The sequence below is a fragment of the Vombatus ursinus genome, unplaced genomic scaffold (assembly GCF_900497805.2).
Source record: "Vombatus ursinus unplaced genomic scaffold, bare-nosed wombat genome assembly UNPS02008546.1, whole genome shotgun sequence".
NCBI classification, from domain to species: Eukaryota; Metazoa; Chordata; class Mammalia; order Diprotodontia; family Vombatidae; genus Vombatus; species Vombatus ursinus.
The window spans coordinates 1-23965 of record NW_020948324.1 but is presented as its reverse complement, the minus strand read 5'-3'; the positions used below and the strand labels follow the sequence as shown (position 1 = coordinate 23965).

Genomic DNA, 23965 nt, shown 5'->3' with positions numbered 1-23965 from the left:
CGGTACAGTACCTGACAGTACTGGCACCAAGCCTAGAGGAGGCAGGAAGCCCCTGCAATCCAGAAAGTTTCTGGATATGTGAGATACAAATGCTGTCATTGAGCAAACAGACCCTGGTCTTCAAGGATCCCAAGCTTGTGCAAAATAGAATTAAAGGTGTCCTCAGCCCCTTTTAAGATTTGCTATGTTTGAGATACAATGGAAATCTGCCCTATTTTAATTATGTCGTATGGTATTGATGCTTAATAACACTTTCTGTACTCTGTAGAGAATTTTCATTTGCTTAACTTCTTGCCTGTTCTTTCTGTTCCTTAAATCGCATCTGTTTAATTCCAGCATGTAGCCAAGTGCCTTGCACACAGTAGGCACTTAATAAATGCTTGTTGATTGATCAGACATTTTGAAAATTAAATGGGGCAGTTGCATAGCACTTTCTAAGAATTCTTCAACTTGCAAATGATTGATCAAATGAAGCTAGGACTAGACTCATGATTTCATTGATAAAGGGAACTCCCAGTGGAGAAATTTCCTCGGCCAGTGACGATGGCACGTGGGCATCTGTTACAGGTCACGTGATCTGCCCAGGGTCACTCAGCACGGAGAGGGGTGGAGATGGGGGAGGGGGGAAGGGCCTTGAACACCAGGTGTCCTGGCTATCAACCCCACCATGCTGCCTCTCATCTTTAGCAATATAATGTGATTATTCAACAGCTGGCTTGTCATTGATCTGTGCCCCATGTTTTCCTTTCCCGTGTTCCTTCCTGCCTTGCATTCAATGTTTTCAGGGATCAGTAGCCCTTCTCAAGATAGGCAAACAGGAAAGCAGAGAAGGAAAACTCCAGCATCAGGACTGTTAACCAGCAGTTGCACAGACCCATCAATGTTTATTTGTGGAGAGCATTAAAACCTTGGCCTAAAATGAAGAGTTGGGGTTACTGGGACCTTTTCATCTGGGCTATTGCTATTGCTTGTTACGACGATAATCAATAACCAGGCCCATTATTTGGGGGGGGGGGAGGACACCATGAAAATTCTGTATTATAGTTATTTTTCTATGTAATCAAACTAAAATGCTCTGTGTTCATCTAATTCTTAATATTAAAAAGACATATGCATGTCAATTCTTTATTAGATTTATTTGTATAAAGAGTAACAAAGTGCATATAGGTTGTACACAGGTTCCAAACAGGTACAATTGTGGGTAATGCTGGGAACATTCCACTACCTGCATAAGACAAACACATTGATGTGGGCAAGGGTATAAAATGAAGTCCTTAGCTCACTATATCAGTTTGAACAGCCCGTCTCTCCGTCTGTCTGTCTGTCTCTCATTACTGCCAGCCCCGAATCTTTCCCAAAAGCATTTTCCAGATAAGAAGGTGAAAAGCAATGGCACACTAGTACTATGGAGTTTTGAATGATTCTTCAGACAGACATTCCTTAAAACCATTCCTGTTCACGTTGGATTGGCGACCTCATCGTTTTCACTGGCTAGTGAACTATCCCCAAGCAATCCCCCAAGTTGGCACCTTTTAGCTGGTGCTAGCTTCCAAGCAGGGAGCAACCTGCTACCTGGTCTTGGCATCCCTGTTCCATGCTGCACACGATGGGGATGTGGTCAGTATCGAGAGACTCCCCCTAATGATAACGAGCTCAGTGCCTATGCTCATTACATGAAGGCATTTTGCCTTTCCATGTCAAGTACAGAAACGCCCAAAAGTGTAATACAATTTATATGGTGTGTCTAAATGTTTCCATCCAACATATAAAACCACAGACTTGTGGTTTTATAAAACCTGCTTGACCTCTGAAGTGTCAAAATCTTTGGGAATAATTCCTTTTTTGTAGCAAAGGTTGAACATTAAAGAGATGCATTTGCATTTTTACTTTTAAAAAAGAATGAAAAGAAAACCTATTGAGTGGCACTGGGTCTCCTCTAATTCAGCTGATTAGGACATGTTGATAACAAGGTCAACGCCACCCATTCAATTCCCAAGTCAGTTCAGATTCAGACAGAAAGAGGCTCTGTCCAACGGGCACAGGCTGCATCCCTTTGCCCAGCCAGTCTTTTTGCAGATGGTCACCAGGGATCCAAGAAGATGAGTTGTGAGAGAAAAGAGCTCAAGTCGAATTCTCTTCATTTTCAAAGGGCAGTACGTGAATGGCATTTGACAGAAGGTTTGGTCCATTTGTATAGATACTGAAAGTTTGTATGTACAATGAAAGGTAACTTGATAAGCCTACAGCCCTTGCCTCAATTTGACAAGTCAGGAAAATGGACTCAGTTTCATAACATAACTCATCACCAGCAGTGAAAGCAAATAATTTGAGAGAGGATTTGGGCCACATTTCTTGTTGCTGGAAATACCATTCTTGCGAGAAGGCATGTGAGTGTTACTAAACCACCAGCTACCAGTAAGCCCAGTGAAACGAAAGCCACTAGCTGCAGCGGCTGGTGGTAGACATCTTCCAACAAGAGGAGTGCTTAAAACGTGGGTCTCTTATATCTCACCATTCCATGATCATCGCCTATAAAGAACCACCTGAAGATATTAAGCTCCTCTGTGCACAGCAGGCACTCAATAAATAGTTTATGAATGAATGACCAAATCTGGGGAGAATACAAATGTTTTAAATTTGAAAAAAACAAAAAGAGCCCTCCTCACCCCCCAACTGAGCTTAGGGACTTGACTTCTACAGAGGGCAGGCCACCAACTGTTGGGCAACACAAACAAAAGAATGTTTTTGGGGGGATGCTTATGCTCCAACACTTAGAGGAGTGCCTTTCACACAACAGGCACTTCAAACAATGTTTGATCGATGGGATCTTATTTTATAAGTGCTTCAAATCCACAGATGAGGTTCTGAAAGGACGTTCGGTTGTTTGGTTGGTACTCCCAGCATTTCTTCATTAGTTGGTAAACCTGTAAAAGAAAAAATAGCAATAGTAACAATGCTGGTGTTAGGCTGGCTTGGGTTGGGTTTGCTTTTTAAAACGGATTACAAAAAATGAAAGTTATGAGTCAAAAAACAGATCATTTAAAGTGAGATTAGAGTATTTGGCAGAAAGATACAACTGAACTGGATGCAGTTTGCAAAGTTCAGTAAGCTTATCGGTTCACCCATTGTCCACACCAACTCAAAAAGCTACCAGTTCTTTCTGTAATCCAGTTCGGGAAGGAAGTCTAGGGTCATAGATACAACAACAAGCCTGGAGTTGATTGATCCAATTCCAGATTGGAAATTAATTTACAGACCATTCATGCTTCATTTACATCCTTCCCCCAATTCCTGCTGCTCAATTATGGCCAAAATTACCTCTTATGACATTTTGAAATTATAGTTTTGAATCTAATCTTAAAATTTGAAGGCTCTATTGAATACAGAAAAGGTAATATACTCAGTCACACCACATTCAGTCTCAAGGTTCTAGCTGCCTCAGTGGGCTTAGAGATGGCAAAACATAAATAAAGGCAGAGGGACACATAATGTAGAGTAGGAGATCTGGCTTAAGATGTGGAATGATTTTTTTCCCTCATGTCTCAGCATCTGAAAAGTCTCTTTAAAGGAATATCCTCCCTCTCATCATCTACTTCCCGTCCACCCAGGATCCCCATGTGACCCAGTGGTCATCTTGGTGTATTACAATAGAATGTCCCATGAATACCTCTTCTGGGCAGTTAGGTGGGCACTGTAAACGTTTTCCGTCCTTTAATGCACGCACAAGCCTTGTGACAGTCATCTGTCCTTGAGTCGGGCCGATCATCTTTAAGAACATCTGGACAAAACAAAACCATTGAAAGTATTTGACCCTGGCTGTTACTTAACAATTTCACCTCGTTCTCACGCTCTCAATTTCTAATTTGTTTGGTTTAAGGATAAGCAGTAAAGTTGGCTTTACTCTTTCCTTTACCTATAGGAAAATGTCCACTTTCTTTGGCTGGACATTCAGGGCCTTCACCAGTCTGGTGAAATCCTCCCTTTTCACTTTTTTTTTCTCTTACTCCTTTACTATTACTGCTGCTGCTGCTATTACTACTACTGCTTACTGATACTAATAATAATGATAATAGTACTACTAATAATAATGACTTAAATACTATCCTGGTTCACATCTCCCATGTGTACTATGAAGCCTCTCTGACCCTTCCAGGCTACAGTGATTACACCTTCCCCTGATCTCAGGACCCTGACTTTCTCTGCCTCTTCTTTGGCATTTAAAAGCCGTCTGGTCAGGAAGACCTGAGCTCAAGTCCAGCCTCATGCACTCTCTAGCTGGGTGACCTTAGGCAAGTCACTGAAACTCTCTCAGCCTCAGTTTCCCTATCTGTAAAGCAGAGACAAATAAGAGCACCTGCTTTTTTCGTGAAGATTAAATGAGATAACATATGTAAACCTGAAAGCACTAGATAAATACCAGCTATTATTATTACTGTTCTTATTTTCCCACCTCCTTGAGGACCAGGACTAGATTATTACTATTCTGTAATATGTAGCTCAAAACACGTAGCACAAGTATTCAATATTTATTTGTTGAATGAACCAACTCAAACGGAAAAAAATTAATTTTCTCTTTCCACCTGAGTGGAGTTTCTGTGTTATAATAATCCCATTTTAAAAGACTCGGGAAATTAGTCAGGAGTGGAGGATCTGGGTGATGAGAGCAGCGCCTTTTATTCGTGTGAGCTTTGGGGGGAAAGGCAAGAATAAAAATTACCGCCATGGGACTGGATTCTGAATCGCAGTAGGTGAGGAGTTCATGTAACGTGACCCCAAATGACCAGACATCAGAGGCGATATAAAATTTGCACTGGACTAAACACTCTGGGGCATACCTAGAAGGAAAGACAATATGAATCATGGGATTTCTTGGAGTGAGAAATTGACAGACTTCATTGATCACAAGTGAAACAGACCAGGGTTAGCGGGAATACTGGAGGTGAGTCTAGAGACTTGTCTCTGGGGTTCGCCTCTCTGACCCTCTGTCTCCTCATCAGTAACTCACAGATAACAGTATCTGCACTCTTCACCTCCTTGGGAGTAGTGAGGAAAGTGCTGTTTTAGCCTTTAAAAGTACAGAGGTGAGTGACAGGACCCTGCTGCTTTCAGGATTCGCATTTCCCTGATGCCTGAGATACTCCTCGCACTGGGCACAACCACTTTTTTTCTGTGGGGGAAGATTTCTTAAGTGTAGGACAAGGAAAATCCCTTTACCAAGGCAGATCTGTGACAGTTCTGGAATATAAAGTCTGGCTGGCTGGGGCACTGACAGGGTCAGACTTGCCAGGGTCATACAGACGTCATGTATCAGAGGCAGTGCGTGAACCCAGGCTTTCCTGACTGAAGCCAGCTCTACCCAAATGGTTTGATGAGTTCCTCTGACTAATCTTAGGCTGAGGAGCCTTTCCAAACAGCCAGGCTATTCCTAAAACAATGGATGAAAAAGGACCTTGGGCAAGTCACTTGGTTTCCATGGGCCTCAGTTTCCCCATCTGTAAAGGGGGAAGATGTGCCAGATAACCTCTGAGATCCCTTTGGGCTCATGAAATGGCTCTTATTGACCTAAACCTTTCCCCATCAGCAGGATGTTGGGCTCAGTGGTCTTTGACGACCCCACATCACCTCCATAGGACAAAGAGGAGTATTCTCATCTATGAAATGGGGGCATGTTAGCCCCAGCCCCATCAGAGTGCGGCAAGGCTCAAACGATGCTATGTGTTATTGGTATTTGGCTCTGTTCCTTACCAGAAGACAGGACTGTCCCGATCGTCCTTCACTGTGTAGTACTCCTTGTCTGTTTCAATGGCCTTCGTTAAGCCAAAATCTCCGATCTTCACACGGTGCTCGTTTTCAACAAGGACATTTCTCGCTGCCAAATCTCGGTGGACATACTGGCAGGACCCCAGATAGTCCATCCCCTGAGGAAGCAAAAGAGCGTGAGGCTCCCATGCCACATTCACCCAAAAGGACCACCTGCACAGCCTGAAGGGTTGTTTTTCTTCATTTTTTTTAACCCAGCAATGACTTCAGAGGGGTAGCAGGTCCTGGCAGACACAGGGCAGATGTGGAGTCAGGAAGACCTGTGTTCGAATCCCGCTTCTGACACTTCTCAGCTGTGCGATCCTGGACATCATTTAACTTTTCAGGATCCCAGGCAACTCTCTCAGACTACAGTTTAGAGAGGAGTCATGATTCTGCATCAGGGGAAGGCATTTCACCCTAGTAATTCCCTACACTGATGAAGCCGCATGTCATTAAGAGGACGTGAACACGCCAAATTCTTTAGCTGCCCTTTCATCTGTGCAGGGCTTCCTTTCCTAAGAAAGGTCAGTACTGTATCCACTAGTCCATGATGACCCCCTTCCCTATGGTGGCCCTGGGTTCAAATCCCAACTGCTACTCTGGACTGTCACCCGTCTCAGCTGTTTCCTCACTGCCCTGTGGGCCCTTCTCCCATTGGTGAATTCTGCCCAGAACCCCCATGTTGGGGCGGGCCCCAGACCAGCAATTTCTGATCCTCCAGGCCAGGGCCACTAAACCATACAGAGGGATCCCTGCAAGCCACAGACTGACTTAGAAAAACATACATGTGTAGATTTAAATTTTTTTGTTGTTGTTGAATGGTTTTCAGTCGTGTCCAACACTCTGTGACCCTATTTGGGGATTTCTTGGCAGAGATCCTGGAGTGGTTTGACATTTCCTTCTCCAGCTCATTTTACAGATGAGGAGACCGAGGCAAACAGAGTTAAGTGACTTGCCTAGGGTCACACAGCAAGTAAGTGAGGCCAGATTTGAACTAAGGAAGAGGAATCTTCCCAACTCTAGGACCAGCGCTCTGCACTATGGCGCCACCTAGTGACCTGTTTGCTACACGGACAGCACCTACATCCCAGGGTTGTCTGGATGACCAAGTGAAATGGCATTTGTAAAGTGCTTAGCGCACTACCTGGCGCATAGTAAGTGCTTATAAACTAACTATAAACTGTATGACCTTTGACAGGTCACCTACCCTCTTGGAGGCTCATTTTTCTCATGGAAAATGAGGACGTTAGACCAGCTAACCTAAGGTCCTTTCTGGTTCTGAATCCAAAATCCCATAATCTTGTAAAAATAAAACACCAAATCAGCATGGTGAAAAACTGACAAACCAAAACCTTCCCCGGAAACAAAGACTACTAGGGGGCGCTATATTGCACAGAGCACCAGGCTTGGAGTCAGGAAGACTTGAGTTCAAATCCAGCCTCAGACATTTACTAGCTGTGTGACCCTGGGCATGTCACTTCACCCTGTTTGCCTCAGTTTCCTCATCTGTCAAATGAGCTAGAGAAGGAAATGGCAAACCACTCTAGTATCTCTGCCAAGAAAACCCCAAGTGGAGTCATGAAGAGTCAGACATGACTGAAAAGTGATTGAACAACATTCCAGGAAACAGGACACCGGCCCTGCCATTCTCGGGGCATCCAATGATAGGCCACCTTCCTTACCTTGCAAATCTGAACCGCGTACTTCAGCTGCTGTTTGAGGTTGATTTTGTTTTTATTCCTAGGAAGATATTCCTTCAGGCTCCCAGAAGGCAGGAACTCCATAATAAGTTTAATCCTATTTCCTCCTGTTTAAAAAAAAAAAAAAAAGGAAAAACATAAGAATCTAAGGTGGTAAATTGCTGCTTTTTAATTAACTCATTTTCCTGCTGGCTTCAAAATAAGCCATGAAAAAAGGAGCCCACATGACTGGGTTAGAAGTAAATTCTTCTTTAGATGATTAATTCTGAAGACACGTTACCAGTTACGAATACAGTCCATAGCCCTCAGATAACTGTACGCCACTGGAAGGTAGGTCCTGTGTCTCCTGGGTACTTGAAGGAGCTATTTTGTTCTAGTGGAAGCCAGGAAGGCCTGAGATCAAATCTCCTCTCAGACATTTTACTGACCCTTTTACCCAAGGTAAACTTTTTAACCCGGGAGCCTCAGTTTCCTCATCTATAAAGTGAGCATAGTGACAGCCCTTACCTCACAGGGTCCCAATGAGAATCAAATAAGAGAACTGGTCTTAGCCAGAAATGGTGGCATTGTCTTTGTATCACACCTCCACCTGGCCCCAAGTGAAAAGCAATTCACGTGGATGGGTGCTGACTATATGTGTTTTGAATGAATGAATGACCACATGAGGACAATGAGAAATCCAAGGCTAAAAGCTTTCCTCTCTTGGTTATTTCCAATTTATCCTGTTTATAGTTTGTCTATACCAGTGGCCTACAGGCCACATGTGGCCCTCTAGGTCCTTGGGTGTGGCCTTCTAGGTCCTTGGATGCGGCCTTTTGACTGAGTCCAAGTTTTACAGAACAAATCCTTTTATTAAGGGGACTTTACCAGATGGTTTGCATGGTTTCCCCTCCAGTAGAAAGTGAGTTCTTTCAGTGTCTTTTGCCTTTCCTTGTGTCCTCAGCATTTAGTGAAGTTCCTAGCATACAGTAGGTGCTTAATAAATGCTTATTTACTGACTGACTAATGCACTGACGTATCTCAAACCAAGAGTAAGAAAAGTAGGGCAAACACTGACTTGCAGACCATTCAATGTGGTTGCTCTCGGCCAAGCACTACCAGCGGATACGTGAGGTTATTAAAAAATCCAAAAGTGCCCAGGACTCTTCCCTTGCTTAGGGGAAGAAGCTGAAAGGATTGGGTGCTGAAGGGAAGCCTGCTGGGTAGGAGGGCATTGGGCGCCATTCCAGAGTGCTCCAGACTCTGTGCTGAACGCTGCTCTGTACAAGGCTTGGGCCCTATGCGGGGAGAGAGGCCAGATGGACCAGCAGGCCAGCAGGCAGGCACCTGGCGTGGCTTTTTGTCCTGTTCAAAATACGAGGCTCAGCTTCCTTTCCCCCTAACCCCCCCATCCCAACATCTAGCCCTGATGTCAGCCTGAGTCAGCCCCACCCCTGCCCTGCCCCTCCAGGAAAGCCTCTCATACCGTCCTCTGTACAAATCCCTTTGTATTTCACAATGTTTTCATGATAAAGGTTCTTCAAGATTTCGATCTCCTTCTTCAGGTCCGCTATCTGGTTTCCCCCACTCTCTGGCTTCAGAGACTTGACCGCAACCTGCTCTCCGGTGTTGTCCCCCTCAGGGTCATACCTGCAGAGTTCAACTTTCCCAAAGTGGCCCTGGGTGATGAGACACAGAGAGGGGGAGGGGAGGAGGGAGAGAAGGGGAGAGGGAAGAGGGGGAGGGTGGAGAGGAAGAGGGAGAGAAGAGGGAGAGGGGGAGAAAGAAAGAAGAGGGAGAGGGGGAAAGCAGGAAGAGAGGGGAAAGAAAGGAAAAAGGCAGAGAGGGAGAGGGCAGAGGGCAGGTTCAGGTTCAAGCTTATTTGCTGTTCCTCATCCACAAGATCCCATCCCCCATCTCCACGCCTTTGCGTGGGACGTCCCCATGCCTGGAATGCACTCCCTCTCCACTTCCACTTCTATTCTAGAATCTCTGACTTCCTTCAGCGTTCAGTTTCAGTACCCTGTCAGAAACAGTGGCATAGAACACCTGAATCAGGAAGACGTGAGTTCAAATCCAGTCTTAGACACTTCCTAACTGTGTAAACCTGGGCAAGTCACTTAACCCCTGACTGCCTCAATTTTTTCATCTGTAAAATGGGAATAATAAGAACACCTCCCTCCCAGGGTTATTGTGAGGCTCAAATGAGATAATAATCATAAAGCACTGAGCACAGTGCCGGGCACGCGGTTAAAATGGTAAGCGCCAAATAAATGCTGAAACCGCCTCCACCAAGAGTCCAGCTCCTGCACTGTATTAAGTGACTTGCCCAGGGTCACACAGCTAGAAGATGTCTGAGGCAAGATAAGAACTCCACTCTTCCTGACTCCGTTCCAACGCTGCATCCACTAGCTGCCGTCTCTAAGGAGATACCAGGGTTCACAGGTCACAGCACAGGATTCATTGGCCAGTAGGACCTTTTGGAGAAGTACCTCAGGACGGTGCAAAGAGCTCTGGGTATCCTTCTTGATGTCACCGTCTGCCAGCTGGGTAGAGGGGAGTCACTTACACACCTACTCTGCCCACCTCCCATGGTGACTCTGAGTCCCAAATACTGAAGGAGGAGGGCGTGCCCAGAGCATGAGAAATGCCGTCCAACAGAAGGCGTTCCTTTTCTGCTGTGCATTTACCTCTCCCAAGTCACGGATCCTCTTCAAGAACCGCTTTTCAAAATGGGTGGGATCTACCTCAGCCATTGGTTGTTTCTCTGAAAGAATATCCGGGTCTAGAAAAGTATAAAAGGAAAGGCTTTGCTTTTAATCTTTGTTTTCCAATTTGGACACATGCTTTAACAAGGACTCCGGGCCACATACGCTCACGGGAGCTAACACGCCCATGGCCAGCTTCCTGGTGGCCTGCTTAGCACCGTCACAGCAAAGAAGGACTTACTCTGTTCTTCTAGTTTATTGATGTCTCTCATGATGGCGCGGAAGAAGGGTCTCTGACTAGAGTCGTAGTTCATGCACTGCGTCATCAGGTCAGCTAGCTCCCTGCACGAGGGGGTGACCGGCATAACTCGCCCTTCATAAAACCGCTCTTTCTGGAAGAAACAACCATGAGGGCCACGAGTGAGGCGTCAGAGGCAGCAGAGATCCAAGGGAAGCACTTACCCACATTCTCTTGGGACAGAAGGTTTCCTTCATTCATTTGTTCCTCTTGATGCTAGCGCCTTCCCTTGGAGAGGACTTCCCATTTACCCATATGGATCCTGTGTGTGGTGGGAGCATTCTCTACCATTAGAAGCTGGGCTCTTTGACGGCAGGGCTGGTGTTTGCCCTTCTTTGTATCCCAGCACTTAGCGTAACATTTGGCACAAATGCTTGTTGACCAAATCCTTTCCCTCGAACCTCACAAGCAGCTTTGGGATGGGGAAGCATTGAAAACAGGGGGAGGCATCTCGAAGCCATACCACCACCTGCTTTCCATTCATCATCCCAGCTCCCTTCTAGGGGGAACTTGGAATTCAGCCCTGGAATCACCCAGGGTGTCGTGGATGAACGTTTGCTGTATCTTACCCAGATCCAGGCCTCCACCTCACTTCCTAGACAATTACACACACCCACACAGACACACCCTTCCGGCTTTCTTTGACACACTTTCTTCTCTCCTTAGAACTGAAACTCCTCTAGAACAAGAACATGACTGGCACACAGTAAGCATATAATAAATGCTTATTGACTGACTGTCAATAAGCTTATATTGTCGGCAAGCTTGCTTGGATTTGCATCCATCTCCCTTAGAATGGTGCCTGGTGCATAATAATGCTTCATCCATCTATTTACCTCTGCTAGCGTCTTATCTTTCAAGGGGATTTCTCCGTTGTAGCAGATCTCCCAGAGGGTTGTGCCAAAGCTCCATTTATCAGCAGCCACGCTCAGGTTCTTGGAGTCATCCACGCATTCTGGTGCAATCCAGGGGATCCGTTCCACACACTCTGTCGAAAGAAAAACAAAAAGATTGCCCCCAAACACAACACTGAAATTCTAGTTTCTGAAACGAACACCTGAAACTGACTTGGGACGTCCGCAAAAGCCACGTTCCAACCCTGCCTCCGGTTCACTGGCTGTGTGACCCGGCGTCTGGAAACCTGATAGTAACTACCTCCCAAGCCGTCGTCGTTGTCCTCCCTCTTCGTCATCTTCGTCGTCTTTGTCTTCTTCATCATCTTCTTCTTTGTGTTCACCTTCTTTGTCTTTGTCATACTCTTTATCTTTGTCGTCTTCATCTTCGTCTTTGTCATCATCTTCTTCATCTTTTTCATCTTCATCTTCTTCTCTTCCTGATGCTCCTCCTTCTCCTTCTTCTTCCCCAACCAATAGCAGCCTCTGAGTGAAACTCAATACACATCTTGAAATCTCTCCTGCTCTCAAGCCCACACTGAAGTGTCCTTCCTCTTCTAAAGAGAGGGGCAGTAGGATGACCTCACTGGCTCAGCCAGCCAAGCATTCCAAAAATAACAGCTCATGTTTCTATTGTGCTTTGAGATCACAGAGTGTCATCCCCTGCATTATCCAGAGTATCCTAGAATCCTCAAAGTCATCGAGTCCAGCCCTTCATCTTTTTTTTTCAGGCAATTGGGATTAAGTGACTTGCCCAGGGTCACATATCTAGTAAGTGTCAAGTATTTGGTTTGAGGCCGGATTTGAACTCAGGTCCTCCTGACTTCAGGGCCGGTGTTCTATCCACTGCACCACCTAGCTGCCCCTCTCCCACTGAATCCTTGTAGAAGCCTTGTGAACGAGGTAGATTTCTTTGGGTTTTGTGTTTTTTTTGCCCACATCTGTGATTTTGTTGGGGAGTTCCAACGGAAGCTGGTACCTCCTTGGTGACTTACAATCTTAAGAGTCTTGTCTGGGGCCTTTGAGAGGTGAAGTCACTTGTATGGGCTCACACAGCCAACATGTGACCTTGGCAAGTATTGATCCCAAGTATTTCTGACTCCAAGCTCTACCTTCATCCCCAACACCATGCTGCCCCCCATGAGGTAGATGATGGCAAGTTTTCTTATCCTCATTCTACAGATAAGGAAATTGAGGCTAATGATTTGTTGAGGTCCACACTTTTAGTTAAATGATGGAGCTACAATTTGAACCCAGATCTTCCAGTCTTTACTAACTCCATCTAGACATCTTGAATCTCTACTTGGAGGTGAGAAGTAGAGGAAGGAAGTGATAAAGGGTAGAGAAATATAGGGAGAGAAGGGCTGGGGAAAGGTAGGGAAATGTACCATTTCATAAATAAGTTTATCCATTGGTTGGCAATCTTTGAACCAGGTAATCTTGGTGCCAAAGGCAATCCACTCTACAAAGAGACCAGAACTTCCCTGCCTTGACATCTGGAAACTCACCTTTGACAAGTACATCTGTACTCATGGGCTCAGACATCTAAGACATAAAGATGGCAACCATCTATAGTGATGCAGAAAGCTCATATAGTAGTTCACCTCTACGCCCTTCCTTTGTTCTATTTAATGCTATAATAATGGTCCGTGTATGTGTGTGTGTGTGTGTGTGTGTGTGTATCCATGTGTGTGTCTGTGTGTGTATGTGTGCGTGTGCATATCCATGTGTGTGTCTGTGTGTGTGTGTGTGTGTGAGATATCCCCCTGCCAGGTTATAATCTTGCCATATTTATCTTTGTAACCCCCCCCTCCCAACGCAGCCCTCTGAATAGGAGCGCCTTGAACAAAGCTATTGTTTCACTCGTTGTATTTGGAGCCCCAGCATCTAGCAGAACAATCCTTACTACATAGTAAGTACTTCAACACTGCTCATTAAATTGAATTGAATTAATGGAATTGAATTCAAATTAATATATGTTTACAAATAATTCAAATGGAATTAAATTCAAATTAATATATGTATACAAATAATTCAAATTGAATTGAATTAATTGAATTCAAACATATGTATACAAATAATTCTAATTAAATTAATTGAATTCAAATTAATATATGTATATACAAATGATTCAAACTGAATTGAATTCAAATGATTTAAATATATTATATACATATGTAGACAAATAATTCAAATTCAATTTATTGGACTGAATTAGTTGAAAACATGGCTGGGACCTGACCCATTCCCCAGCCTCATTCTGTGTAGGTTTTCACCTCAGTTTTGCTCTCTTCTGAGGCAATAGGGCATCAGGGGCGTCTAAACGGGACAAGTCAGCCTGTCCTCACTGTCTCCCAACCACAACCACCACCTCAAGCCTCTGACTGCACCATTTCCTGGGCTTCTGGGCACTTCATGAGGGCCTCTGACAAGCCACTTTGTATTCATTGAAAGGACACATCTGCTGGCTCTCTTTAAACCCAATGATGTTGTAAGAGGAAGTGGGAGACCAGTGAGACAGCAGATAAGAGAAGCTACAGTGACTTTCAAAATGAACACAGCAAAGACGCTATTCCAGGAGAAAGTGTTGATATGGCTTTTTTTGTGAGCCATCCCCCACCCCCACCCCCACCAATCCCCACCCCCACCCCGAGCAGAAAGCTGAGCCAGTGCCAGGCAGACATACCCTGTCGAGAGAGCACGGTGATGGGGATCCCAGGATCGCTGAGCTTGATAAAGGGGCTGCACTCACCATCCAGGCCCTCTCTGGCCAAGAGGACATTTTTAGCGCACACATTCCCATGGACCAAATCTTTGTCCTCCTATAAAAGAAGAGAGACCCCCCACGGTGAGCAGGCCAACCCCGGGGCAAACAATGAAGGCTGTTTTCATCTCCCCGGGACAGAAAGTCTCCAGGAAGTCTTGGAGACATTCTGGCTTGACTCTGCAAACTCAGCTGTTGTTGGTATTCTCCCCCAGACAGTGGAGAATTGCTAAGCATTAGGGGTGACGTAGTCGATCGAGAGCAGAACATGGAGTCAAGGGGGCTTGGGGTCAAGTCTTGCCTCGGACAAATGCTGGATGTTTGACCACAGATAGGTCACGTCACCTTAGACCAGAAGGATTAAGAGATCAAAGACTCAAGGCTGGAAAGGACCCAGAAGCCATCTAATCCAACCTCTTCTTTTCACTAAATAGGAAACTGAGGCCCAGAAAGGAGCAACGTTTCAGTCGCTACAGTTGAGCTGTGGAGAAGGTGCCAATCAGAATAGGCAGAAAGAAATTCCTTGCTGAGAACTCTCTAAACCAACGAACTCCCAAGTCAGGTTTTCATAAAAGCTGAAGATGAGAGAGGTGAAGGAATCTTCCCAAGGACACAGGAAATGGCCGGTTAGACTATGAAGCCCAGGCTCCTACACGCATTCCTGAGTCCCTTCTTCTGGCCCATCACGTTTCTGTTCTCCATTTCTCTTCAGCTACTTGAGTGTGAAATTACTCACATCTCCTGGACCAGAAGTGTGCATCCCAGAGGGAAACACGCACAAACCACGCTCACCCTTCTTGACTTCTCAGTGGCAGCATACCCATTCTTTTCTCCCTTTATCTCCTTCCCAAGGTTGACATGACTGACTTCCGCAATCCCACCCTATCCCCTTCCCCTACTTAGCTCTATACCTGACACTCAAATGCCAAGGTCCAGTTCTGGACCCCCCACTGAGGTTTCTCCCTACATCCTCCTGGCCACTCTCTCCTCCTGACCATTCCCGCCATGGAGAGAGATGACAAGGATAAGGGCTGCTGGCTGCTGAACGCTGAGGAAGCCAGCCCGGGGTGAAGCTAATCAGGGTTTGGTCTTACCAAGTAACTCAGAGCACTGGCCAGCTGTTTGGCAACCTTGAATTTCCACGGTGTGGTGAGGAGTTCACTTTTCCGATGCATGAAGAGGTCCAGGGGCCCAAACTCCATAAATTCCTCTACCATGATGTCTGAGGGCACAGAAAGACAGGGCATGGCTGTTCAGATCCCACCCGTTCACCTAGGCCAATCCCTCCCCCTCCCCCAAGCCAATCACTCCTTCTCAGAAGACCAAGAGCAGCTAACATTTCTCTACAGCTTAATGGACATTGTCTCATTTCAACATCACAACAACCCTGGAAGGGAAGTACGCTGCGATTTACACCATGACTGCTTCCATTTCACAGATGAAGCACTTAAAGTTGCTTCACAGAGTTAAGTGACTAGCTCAGGGTCACAAAACTAGTTAAGTGATTGAGAGAGGACTTGAATGCGCGTCTTCCTGCCCCAAATTTAACAGCTGTCCACTGTGCAAACAGACCACGTCTCTGGACACAAGGTGACAGAAAAAACTCTCACTGGACATCTGTGCTAGAGTCCCAGTTTCATGATTAAGTACCCATAACCTAAGACATTCAGTATCTCAGTTTCTCCCTATGCAAATTAACAATAAATAATTGCGTTCCCATAACTCCTGGGGAGAGTGTAGGGGTGTTATAGATACAGCTGTGGAAACACAGAGAGAGAGACACAGAGACAGAGACAGACAGACAGACAGAGAGACAGAGACAGAGAGAGGAAGGAGGAGGAGGAGGAGGAGGAGGAGAGGGGGCAGCACAGATACACGACAGAATGTGAGAGCTTGTCTCAGCAACCTTTCTTTTGTTTACCTTTGAATATTTCATAAAATCATAGATTTAGAGGAGGAAGGGACTTCAGCAGTCATCTACTCCAACTTCCTCATTTTTACAGATGAGGAAATACGGCCCCAAGAGGAAGGTTCTCTGTCTCAGTCTTCCCCCTCTCTCTTTCTCTATTTATATCTTCTTGCCCTCCTCTGTTCTCTCTTGCTTTCTTCTCTGTGCCTCTCTTCTCTCCCTGTCTCTCTGTCTCTTTCTCTCTGGCTCTCTCTTTCTGTCTCCCCCCTTCTCTTTCTTTCTCTCTCTCCTCTCCCTGTCTCCCTGTCTCTCTGTCTCTCTCTCTCTCTCTCTGTCTCTCTCTCTCTCTCTCTGTCTCTGTCTCTCTCTCTTTCTCTCACTCACACACACACACACACACGGATGAGAGCTCAATAACTACAAGAGACTTCAGATGCCCTTCGACCTGTTACCTCATTTTACAGAAAAGGAAACAAATTCAGGGAAGTTAAATGACTTTCCTTGGGTTAAACTGGTACTAAAGGTCAATGGTGGGATTTGAACCCAGGTCCTTGGATTTCAAATCCACCCTTCTTTCCTATGTATCAAATTGTCTTTTGCTGATATTTTTTCTTTTTGCATAACCTTCACTTCCAAATATCTACCCCTCCCTTCTCCTAACCAAGGAATCATCTCTTACAACGAAGCACAAATAAGAAGGGAAAAAGTCAACTCAACGGGCACATCCACTGTACATGAGAACGTTTGCACCATTTCACCTCTCTGGCATCCTTTTCTATTTGGTAAATACACCAGAACAGACACGCTCTGGGTGCTGGAGCGCCCCTCCAAAGAAGCAAACTCACTTTCCACATCCCGGACACAGACGCCGTAGAGATACACGATGTGCTTGTGGGAGACTTGTCTCATCATGCTGGCGGCCTCGAAGAAAGCCTGCGTGGAAATTTGAGAATTGGGGTTGGGGAGGACAGAATCACACCGATCAAAACGCCAGCCTTGGAACCCCCTGGAGGAGCTGAGGTCACAAACACTGGAAACCTCCTCCCCAAGCATGTTCCACGTGACAACCCCCAGCATGAACACATGCATGCACACACCTATATGCACATACATGCACATGCACACACATGTTCAAAGATGAGGCTACGGCCTGGTTTCAGGACATGCTGGAAGATTCTCACCGAGACACAATGCTCCTTTAAACCCACTTGTAGGGCAAAGGCCACAGGACATGCCAGCTACAGATGGCCAGAGCTGACTGGAAGACGAGTGAGGGGGAGAGCAGCCTTGGAGGATGGACTTACCAGAGAAATGTCCCTGTGACTGGGGTCCAAGACTTTGAGAATCACTTTCATCTTTTTCTCATCGGAGCTGCCTTCCTCATCCCTGTAGTCCAGGGTCCCTGAGTAGATCTGGGTCCGAGTGCCTCGTCCCATGTGCTCTCCCTAAACAAAACCAACGGAACAAGGGAGGGAGCTCAGTAATCACAGAGGCTGGAGGTGCTGGGCTGAACAGGACTGGAGGAGAAGGAGGTGCCGGCCAGGAGGGCTCGACAAAACCCGATGGGGGCAAAGGGGCCTCAGCATTGCTAATCCCTATGGTGCCTTGAGAAAAGACCTCGTGGACAAATGTCCATCCTCAAAGAGAGCAATGCCACATCACTCTCACTCTCCATGACTCTGTGTACCTTGAAATGACCAGTGACCCAAAGGAATAAAATTCTGACTCAATCCTACTTCACGAAATGCTTCCTAACTCTGTCCATTCCATTAACACGGATTAGGGAGGAGAAGAGGAAGGAATAAGCAGTTATATATCACCCACTACCTGCCAGGCATGTGCTAAGCACTTTACAAATATCACCTCATTTGATCCCCACAACAATTCTGTGAGTTAGGTTATTCTTCTCATTTTTAAGCTGAAGAAACTGAGGTGAACAGAAGTTAAGTGACTTGCCCAGGGTCACACAGCTACTAAATGCCTGAGGTTGAATTTGAACTCTTGTTCTGAAGCTTACTATCTGTGTGACCGTGGGCAAGTTGCTTCACTCCAGAGGCCTTGGTTTCCTCACCTGTAAAATGAGAGGGATTGGACTAGATGACTTTGAAGGTCCCCCTCCCCTTCCACCGCCCTTCTGTGTCCTGTGGGCTAGCCTCGGCTCTCTTGTCCCCCTTCACCTACCACGGCTCACACCACACCCTACCAATCTTAGGTCACCTGACCATTGGTTTTCTCTCCTCAGACTCCAGGGATGCTAAACAATACTTGGAGAAAGCGAGGAGTTAACAATCCCGCCATCTGTCTCCACCAGGAGCCAACCATTTACTCTCTCTCATCTCCCATCAAAGGATGCGACCTTTATCTTCAGGACAGAATCACAGCTATTCAATGTCAGAGGCAGGAATCAAAGTCTAGTCTGGAACCCTACCCACTGCACCCACCCCACCGCCTCTTGGCTTTGCCCAGAACAGGCAACTGAGACATTTTTGTTGGTTAACGGATCCTCTGGAAGGAGATAAAGCTCCACGGAGGCTCCAAGCGGATGGAAACAAGGATCGCTCTTTGCCCAACCTGATTCATTTGGATATTAGCCGACATTTCTCATCTGCTCTTAGGAAGGGCTCCTGCCCAACGCCATCCTTCAAGGGTTATTGATTAAAGCTGCCATATTTATGCAGGATTTGCCTGGGGTTTATGGGCAGTCACATGCCTGCAGCATCCCAGAAATGCCATTGAGAGTTCAATGCAATTACTGCCACTGAAAGGGCCCTTTGGATGCAGGGAAAACTTTCCAGTGTTCACATTCCTGAAAATCCCAGGCCATCCCCAAGACCACTAGAGGAATCCATCCGAGACACAAGGATGCGCAGCAGGCGAGCTGAGAGCTGCAAGTGCCTGGGTGCGGACAGAGAACCCGGACTTGAAGCCTACTTTGCTGCTGATCGATGCGTGTAACCTTGGACAGATCCCTTCACTTCTCTGGCCTCCAGGCTCCCTGTCTGTAAAAGCAGGAAGCTAGGTCCTCGTTCCTTCTGGCATGATAACCATGCTCCTGTGACTCCATTCTATTGCTTTTTTTTGGGTGGGGGGATCCAGACCTGTGATTTTATTCACTCACTGGGAAGTCTCAGTGAGTCGATTCCCTTCACCAATGCAAGCGCCCAGGCTCAGCAGCCGGTAGGGGTCAGAAGGCAGAACATGAACCCAGGTCTCCCTACTTCCGAGGCCAGCTCCCTAGCCTGTCCTCTGCCTCCCATTTTCAATGGGAATTCACCTTCTGAGGGGCTAATTTTAAGGGAGGAGGCAGCATGGCTGAGTGGATTAGAGGTAGGTGGGCTCTGGCACTAACCAGCTGTGGGATCCTGGGTGCGTGTCCCCTGATTCTCTGACCCTAGAGTAACTCCTCAGGACGTGGTAGAAGGGCGCTGGCTTTGGCGTGAGAAGACTCGGCTTTCACGTCTCTGCCACTGACTATCTGTGTGAACTTCCCTGGGCCTCAGCTTCCTAATCTACTGAAAAAGAGAAAGTCGGCAGGGGATGTGGATGAGCCGGATGGTCTCTGGGGTTCCTGCCAGCCTAAGTTCTATGCTTTGATGATCTCCTAATTCATAGACAGGCCGCAATCTGCCTTGACTGAGGGAGTTTTCATGTTGAAATCACAGTTCCTTCACCAAGCAATGACTAAACATCATGGTGGGCGAGGGATACTTCTAGTCAGTCACTTAGGGCCAACCAGCAATTATTAAGCTCTCATTGTGTGAAGTACTAGAGATACAAAGAAAGGTTTGAAAAGGTTGCCTGCCCTCAAGGAGCTCACATTCTGACAGAGTAGACAATATGGATATAAATAGACACACACAAGATCTATACAGATTACATGGAATCTCAGAGAGAAAGGCACTAGCAGATGGAGGGACGTCCTTCTGCAGGTGGGACTGGAGCTGAGTCTTGAAGGAAGCCAGAGAAAGGAAGGTGCAGATGTGAGGAGGTAGAATATTCCAGACGTGGGGCACAGTCCGTGCAAAGGCACGGAGACAGGAGACACTCTAATACTCCAGGGTGTCAAAGATCCCGCGCTTCATCAGGATGGATACTCCTTTCACTGACACTGATTGTGACCCACTTAAGATGTGAAGGTCGCCGTGGTGGAAAAATTCATCCCTCGTAGACGACCAGTTCAAGTCTCTCCCTATCAGACGAGGTCTTGTCCCAAGTTGGCCAACACACAGTCCATTGGCAGGCTCATGCTAGTCATAGTCAATTAGCATCCGTTAAGCCCCTACTATGTGCCAGGCACTGCGCTAAGTGCTTTACAAATGTTATCTCATCAGATCTTCACCACAACCTTGGGAGGTAGGTGGTATTATTATCCCCATTTTACAGATGAGGATGCTGAAGCAGAGAGAGGTTAAGTGACTTGCCCAGGGTCACATAGCTAGCAAGTATCTGAGGCAGGATTTGAATTCAGGTCTTGTTCACTCCAGGCCTCTAAGTATGTGGGGAAGAATGGGAGAGAAAAGAACAACAGTGGGAAACGAAAGATTTTCAGAATCACAGGCAGGCTCTTCTATCCCTGTGTTGAGTCTCTTCTCTCTGGCAGATGAACGAGGCCTCGGCAAACCCACGTCCGTCCGTCTCTCCACTACCTTTGGAGCTGGGGGGCCTGCGTGACCTTGTTACAAGACAGGCCCTAAACTTCAGGAGATAAAATCGAATTTGACTTGATCTGCGGACTGCTTACACGTAGTAATGGGTAAGTATCATGTGTTTAATTCATAGAAGTCACGGCTTGGGATGCCAAGCTTCCTCCAGATTTCCCGGAATGTCCATATGCTTCCAGGCACTCACTGAGTGATCATTCTCTCTCTCTCCTAAGCTAAGTTATCTGGGTTTATTTGGTGAAATTCAGCAAACCCAGTCACCCATCTTCCCTTCTCTCTGTGGCCCAACCGCCTACCAGTTAGAGACGTTGAGACGTACGAGACGGAAGGGTAGGAGGCCCGCTGTGTCCCCAAATTCCTTCCCAGAGAAGTTTTCACGGAATCACAGACCCCATCCAGCTCAATCCATTCAGGCACAACTCCCCACACTCAACATGTGGTCATCTAACCTTCACTAAAACACCTCTTCTGAGCAGTAATTCACCACCTTCATTGCACTTGGGAATAATGTATTTTGTTAACAAAAGAGAAAGACCAGCTTTATGCGGGGCTCCTATTGCTATGGTGGTCCCAGAAGGGACAGGGAGGGTACCCTACAGCTGACGGAGGCAGCTATGGAGCTAAAGGTCAGGAGGCTGGTACAGTTAGAGACCAGGCTTCAGAGAGAAGGGGAGACAAAGCACATTGTTTGTAGGAAGCATGAAGGGAAAGGAAACACAAAAGGCCAATGGAAAGTTTGAGGTTCCCAGAGAGAAAGTGTGCTAAGTTGTTACTCTCCAGGGAGGGCAAGTGATTTGCCCAGAGTCACACATCTAGTAAGTAGCAAAAGTAGACTTTCACCCCAGGATCCAAATCCACCATTCTTTCTCCCTGCTGCAAACATGAAAAGTTGTGTTGTACAGCATGGAAGGTGAGAGTCAGGAGACCTTCAGGTCTAGTCCTGGCTTCAGCGTTAACTCACTATGGGATTTTGACCAATCACATCCACTCTCCGGCTTCAGTTTCCTCATCTGTATAACAAGGGATTGAACTAAACGATTCTCAAGACCTCTTCTAGCTCTATCACCCCATGATTTACGTTGGCAGATAGGGAAGGTCCTTAGCCTAAACCTGAGTAATTCATGTTGACCCAGGTCTTTTCCATCTTTTAGATTCTTTGTTAACAAAAGCCATAAGATGTAGAATTAACTTTTTCTTTCCCTAAGAAAGATAAATAATGTCCCTCAAGTAACCCAGGATAACTCCCCACTGCATCTGAGTATTCTTCCAGATTGCTACTTCTGCTGCCAACACCACCACGACTACTCAACTGGCAAGCTTAGGGTCTCACATCTAGAGTTGGAAGGGACTTCCCCTGTCAATAGCTCTTCACTGTTTTATAAAGAGCTTTCTTTGTAATGAGCCTGTGAGTAATTCCTGGCACCAGTAAGCTATTAATACATGCTTTATCAATTTATCTGTCTATGTAGACAGGTAGGAGACATATTATCATTTCTGTTTTATAGATGAGGAAACTGAATCTGACAGAAAGTCAATGGTGGAGATGGCCAATAATGAAGAGACAACGCTTGAGAGGTAGTATGAGTAGAAAGATGCACTAGATTTGGAGTTATAGGTATTGGGTTCAAATCCTGTTTGTGTTCATACTTCTGTGATCATAGGCAAGTCAATCAGGCTTTATTTTCCTCATCAATAAAATGAGAGAGTTGGACAAGACGGCTCTCAGGTCTGTTCTATGTCTAAATCTATGATCTCACGATCCTTGATACTTAAGGTATTGACATCTGGTCCTCTAAGGCTGGGAGGGGACCGGCCAAAGCTGATTTCCTTTCAGCAGGAAATAAAGCCCTATTGTTTAGTCTCCCACGACAATATCCCCAAGGGAAGATCTCCTCATCCCAAAGGTGCTGGCAGGCGGAAACACAATGAACTCACCTGAATGATGTCTTCCTTGAGAATTCGATGGAAACTCAGCTGGCTCATTGTATAGACTGGCAAGCATTCCTGGGCTTTCTTGGTGGCCACAAGCAGATTAGAAATTTCTGGAAAAGATGGAGGGTACACATCCATTATACTGAAGAGCCAACTGCTAGCTTCTGTAAGAACCCAAGAAGTCTGCTAATTGTGTAGAAGACAAAGCAGGCACCACGAAGGACACAAAGTGAAAACAGAAGGCCGAGGCCTTGCTCTTGAGGTATTGATGAGATACACACACATGCACACATATGTGTGCTAAAAACACAGGGTTAGGGGCAGCTAGGTGGCACAGTAGATAGAGCACTAGCCCTGAAGTCAGGAGGACCTGAGTTCAAATCCGGGCTCAGACACTTGACACTTACTAGCTGTGTGACCCTGGTCAAGTCACTTAACCCCATTGCCCAGCCAAAAAAAAAAAATAGGGTCAAAGTTAAAACAGTACCTGCCCTCAGGGATCTTGCATTCTAGTGGATAATAGAGTGTGTGTGTATTTACATATATATGCACGTACACATATACATTTGTATTTCATATTTCTATTAATATATTATATGTGAGTATATGAATACATTCTAACATACATATGCATACATATTAACTGTCCATGGAGCCACCAAGATGCTATTTTGAACTTAACAATCCTCAGCAAACATGACATTTCATCATAAAAAGAAAGACTAAAACTTCTCCATATAAATGCTCTATCATCCAGTACAATGCAATAGCACTGAGGGCAGGGACTTGTTTAAACTTTGTCCTTGTATCTCCAGCATCTATCACAGTGCCTGACAAACAGCAGGTGCTTAATAAATGTTTGAATTGATCTGCTGAATGCTTAACAAAACACCATGTCCTATGAGGGAGCAAAAGGGGTGAGTATACAGATGGCACTCACTAGGGAATGTCTGCAAGGAGATCATAGGCTCCCAGAATCTCAGGAATGGAAGGGATCTCAGAAACCATCTGGAATCACTTGTACCTGAACAAGAATTCCTTCTCTACCCTCCTCTACCAGTGGACCCTCAGCCCATGCTTAAGAGATCTCTAGAGAAAGGAATCCACTCACTCTTAAAGAAGCTTCTTCCACTTTGGGAAGGAAGAAAGAAAAGAAGGAAGGAAGGAAGGAAGGAAGGAAGAAGGAAGGAAGGAAGGAAGAAGGAAGGAAGGAAGGAGGAAGGAAGGAAGGAAGGAAGGAAGGAAGGAAGGAAGGAAGGAGGGAGGAAGGAAGGAAGGAAGGAAGGAAGGAAGGAAGGAAGGAAGGAAGGAAGGAAGGA

At 46.0% G+C, this 23965-nt stretch overlaps 1 protein-coding gene across 1 annotated transcript; it reads right to left on the bottom strand.

Moving 5' to 3' along the window:
- Positions 1-1117: 1117 nt before the first annotated feature.
- Positions 1118-22756, bottom strand: LOC114034206 (tyrosine-protein kinase JAK1; the record flags this gene model as incomplete). Its single annotated transcript, XM_027849806.1, has 14 exons — positions 1118-2924; positions 3668-3778; positions 4718-4835; positions 5746-5918; positions 7485-7609; positions 8968-9160; positions 10172-10266; positions 10431-10581; positions 11324-11475; positions 14067-14202; positions 15239-15366; positions 16899-16986; positions 17358-17498; positions 22650-22756. Coding segments are annotated over 14 exons (1814 nt in total), but the record flags the coding sequence as incomplete, so codon positions are not given.
- Between the last annotated feature and the right edge of the window lie 1209 nt (positions 22757-23965).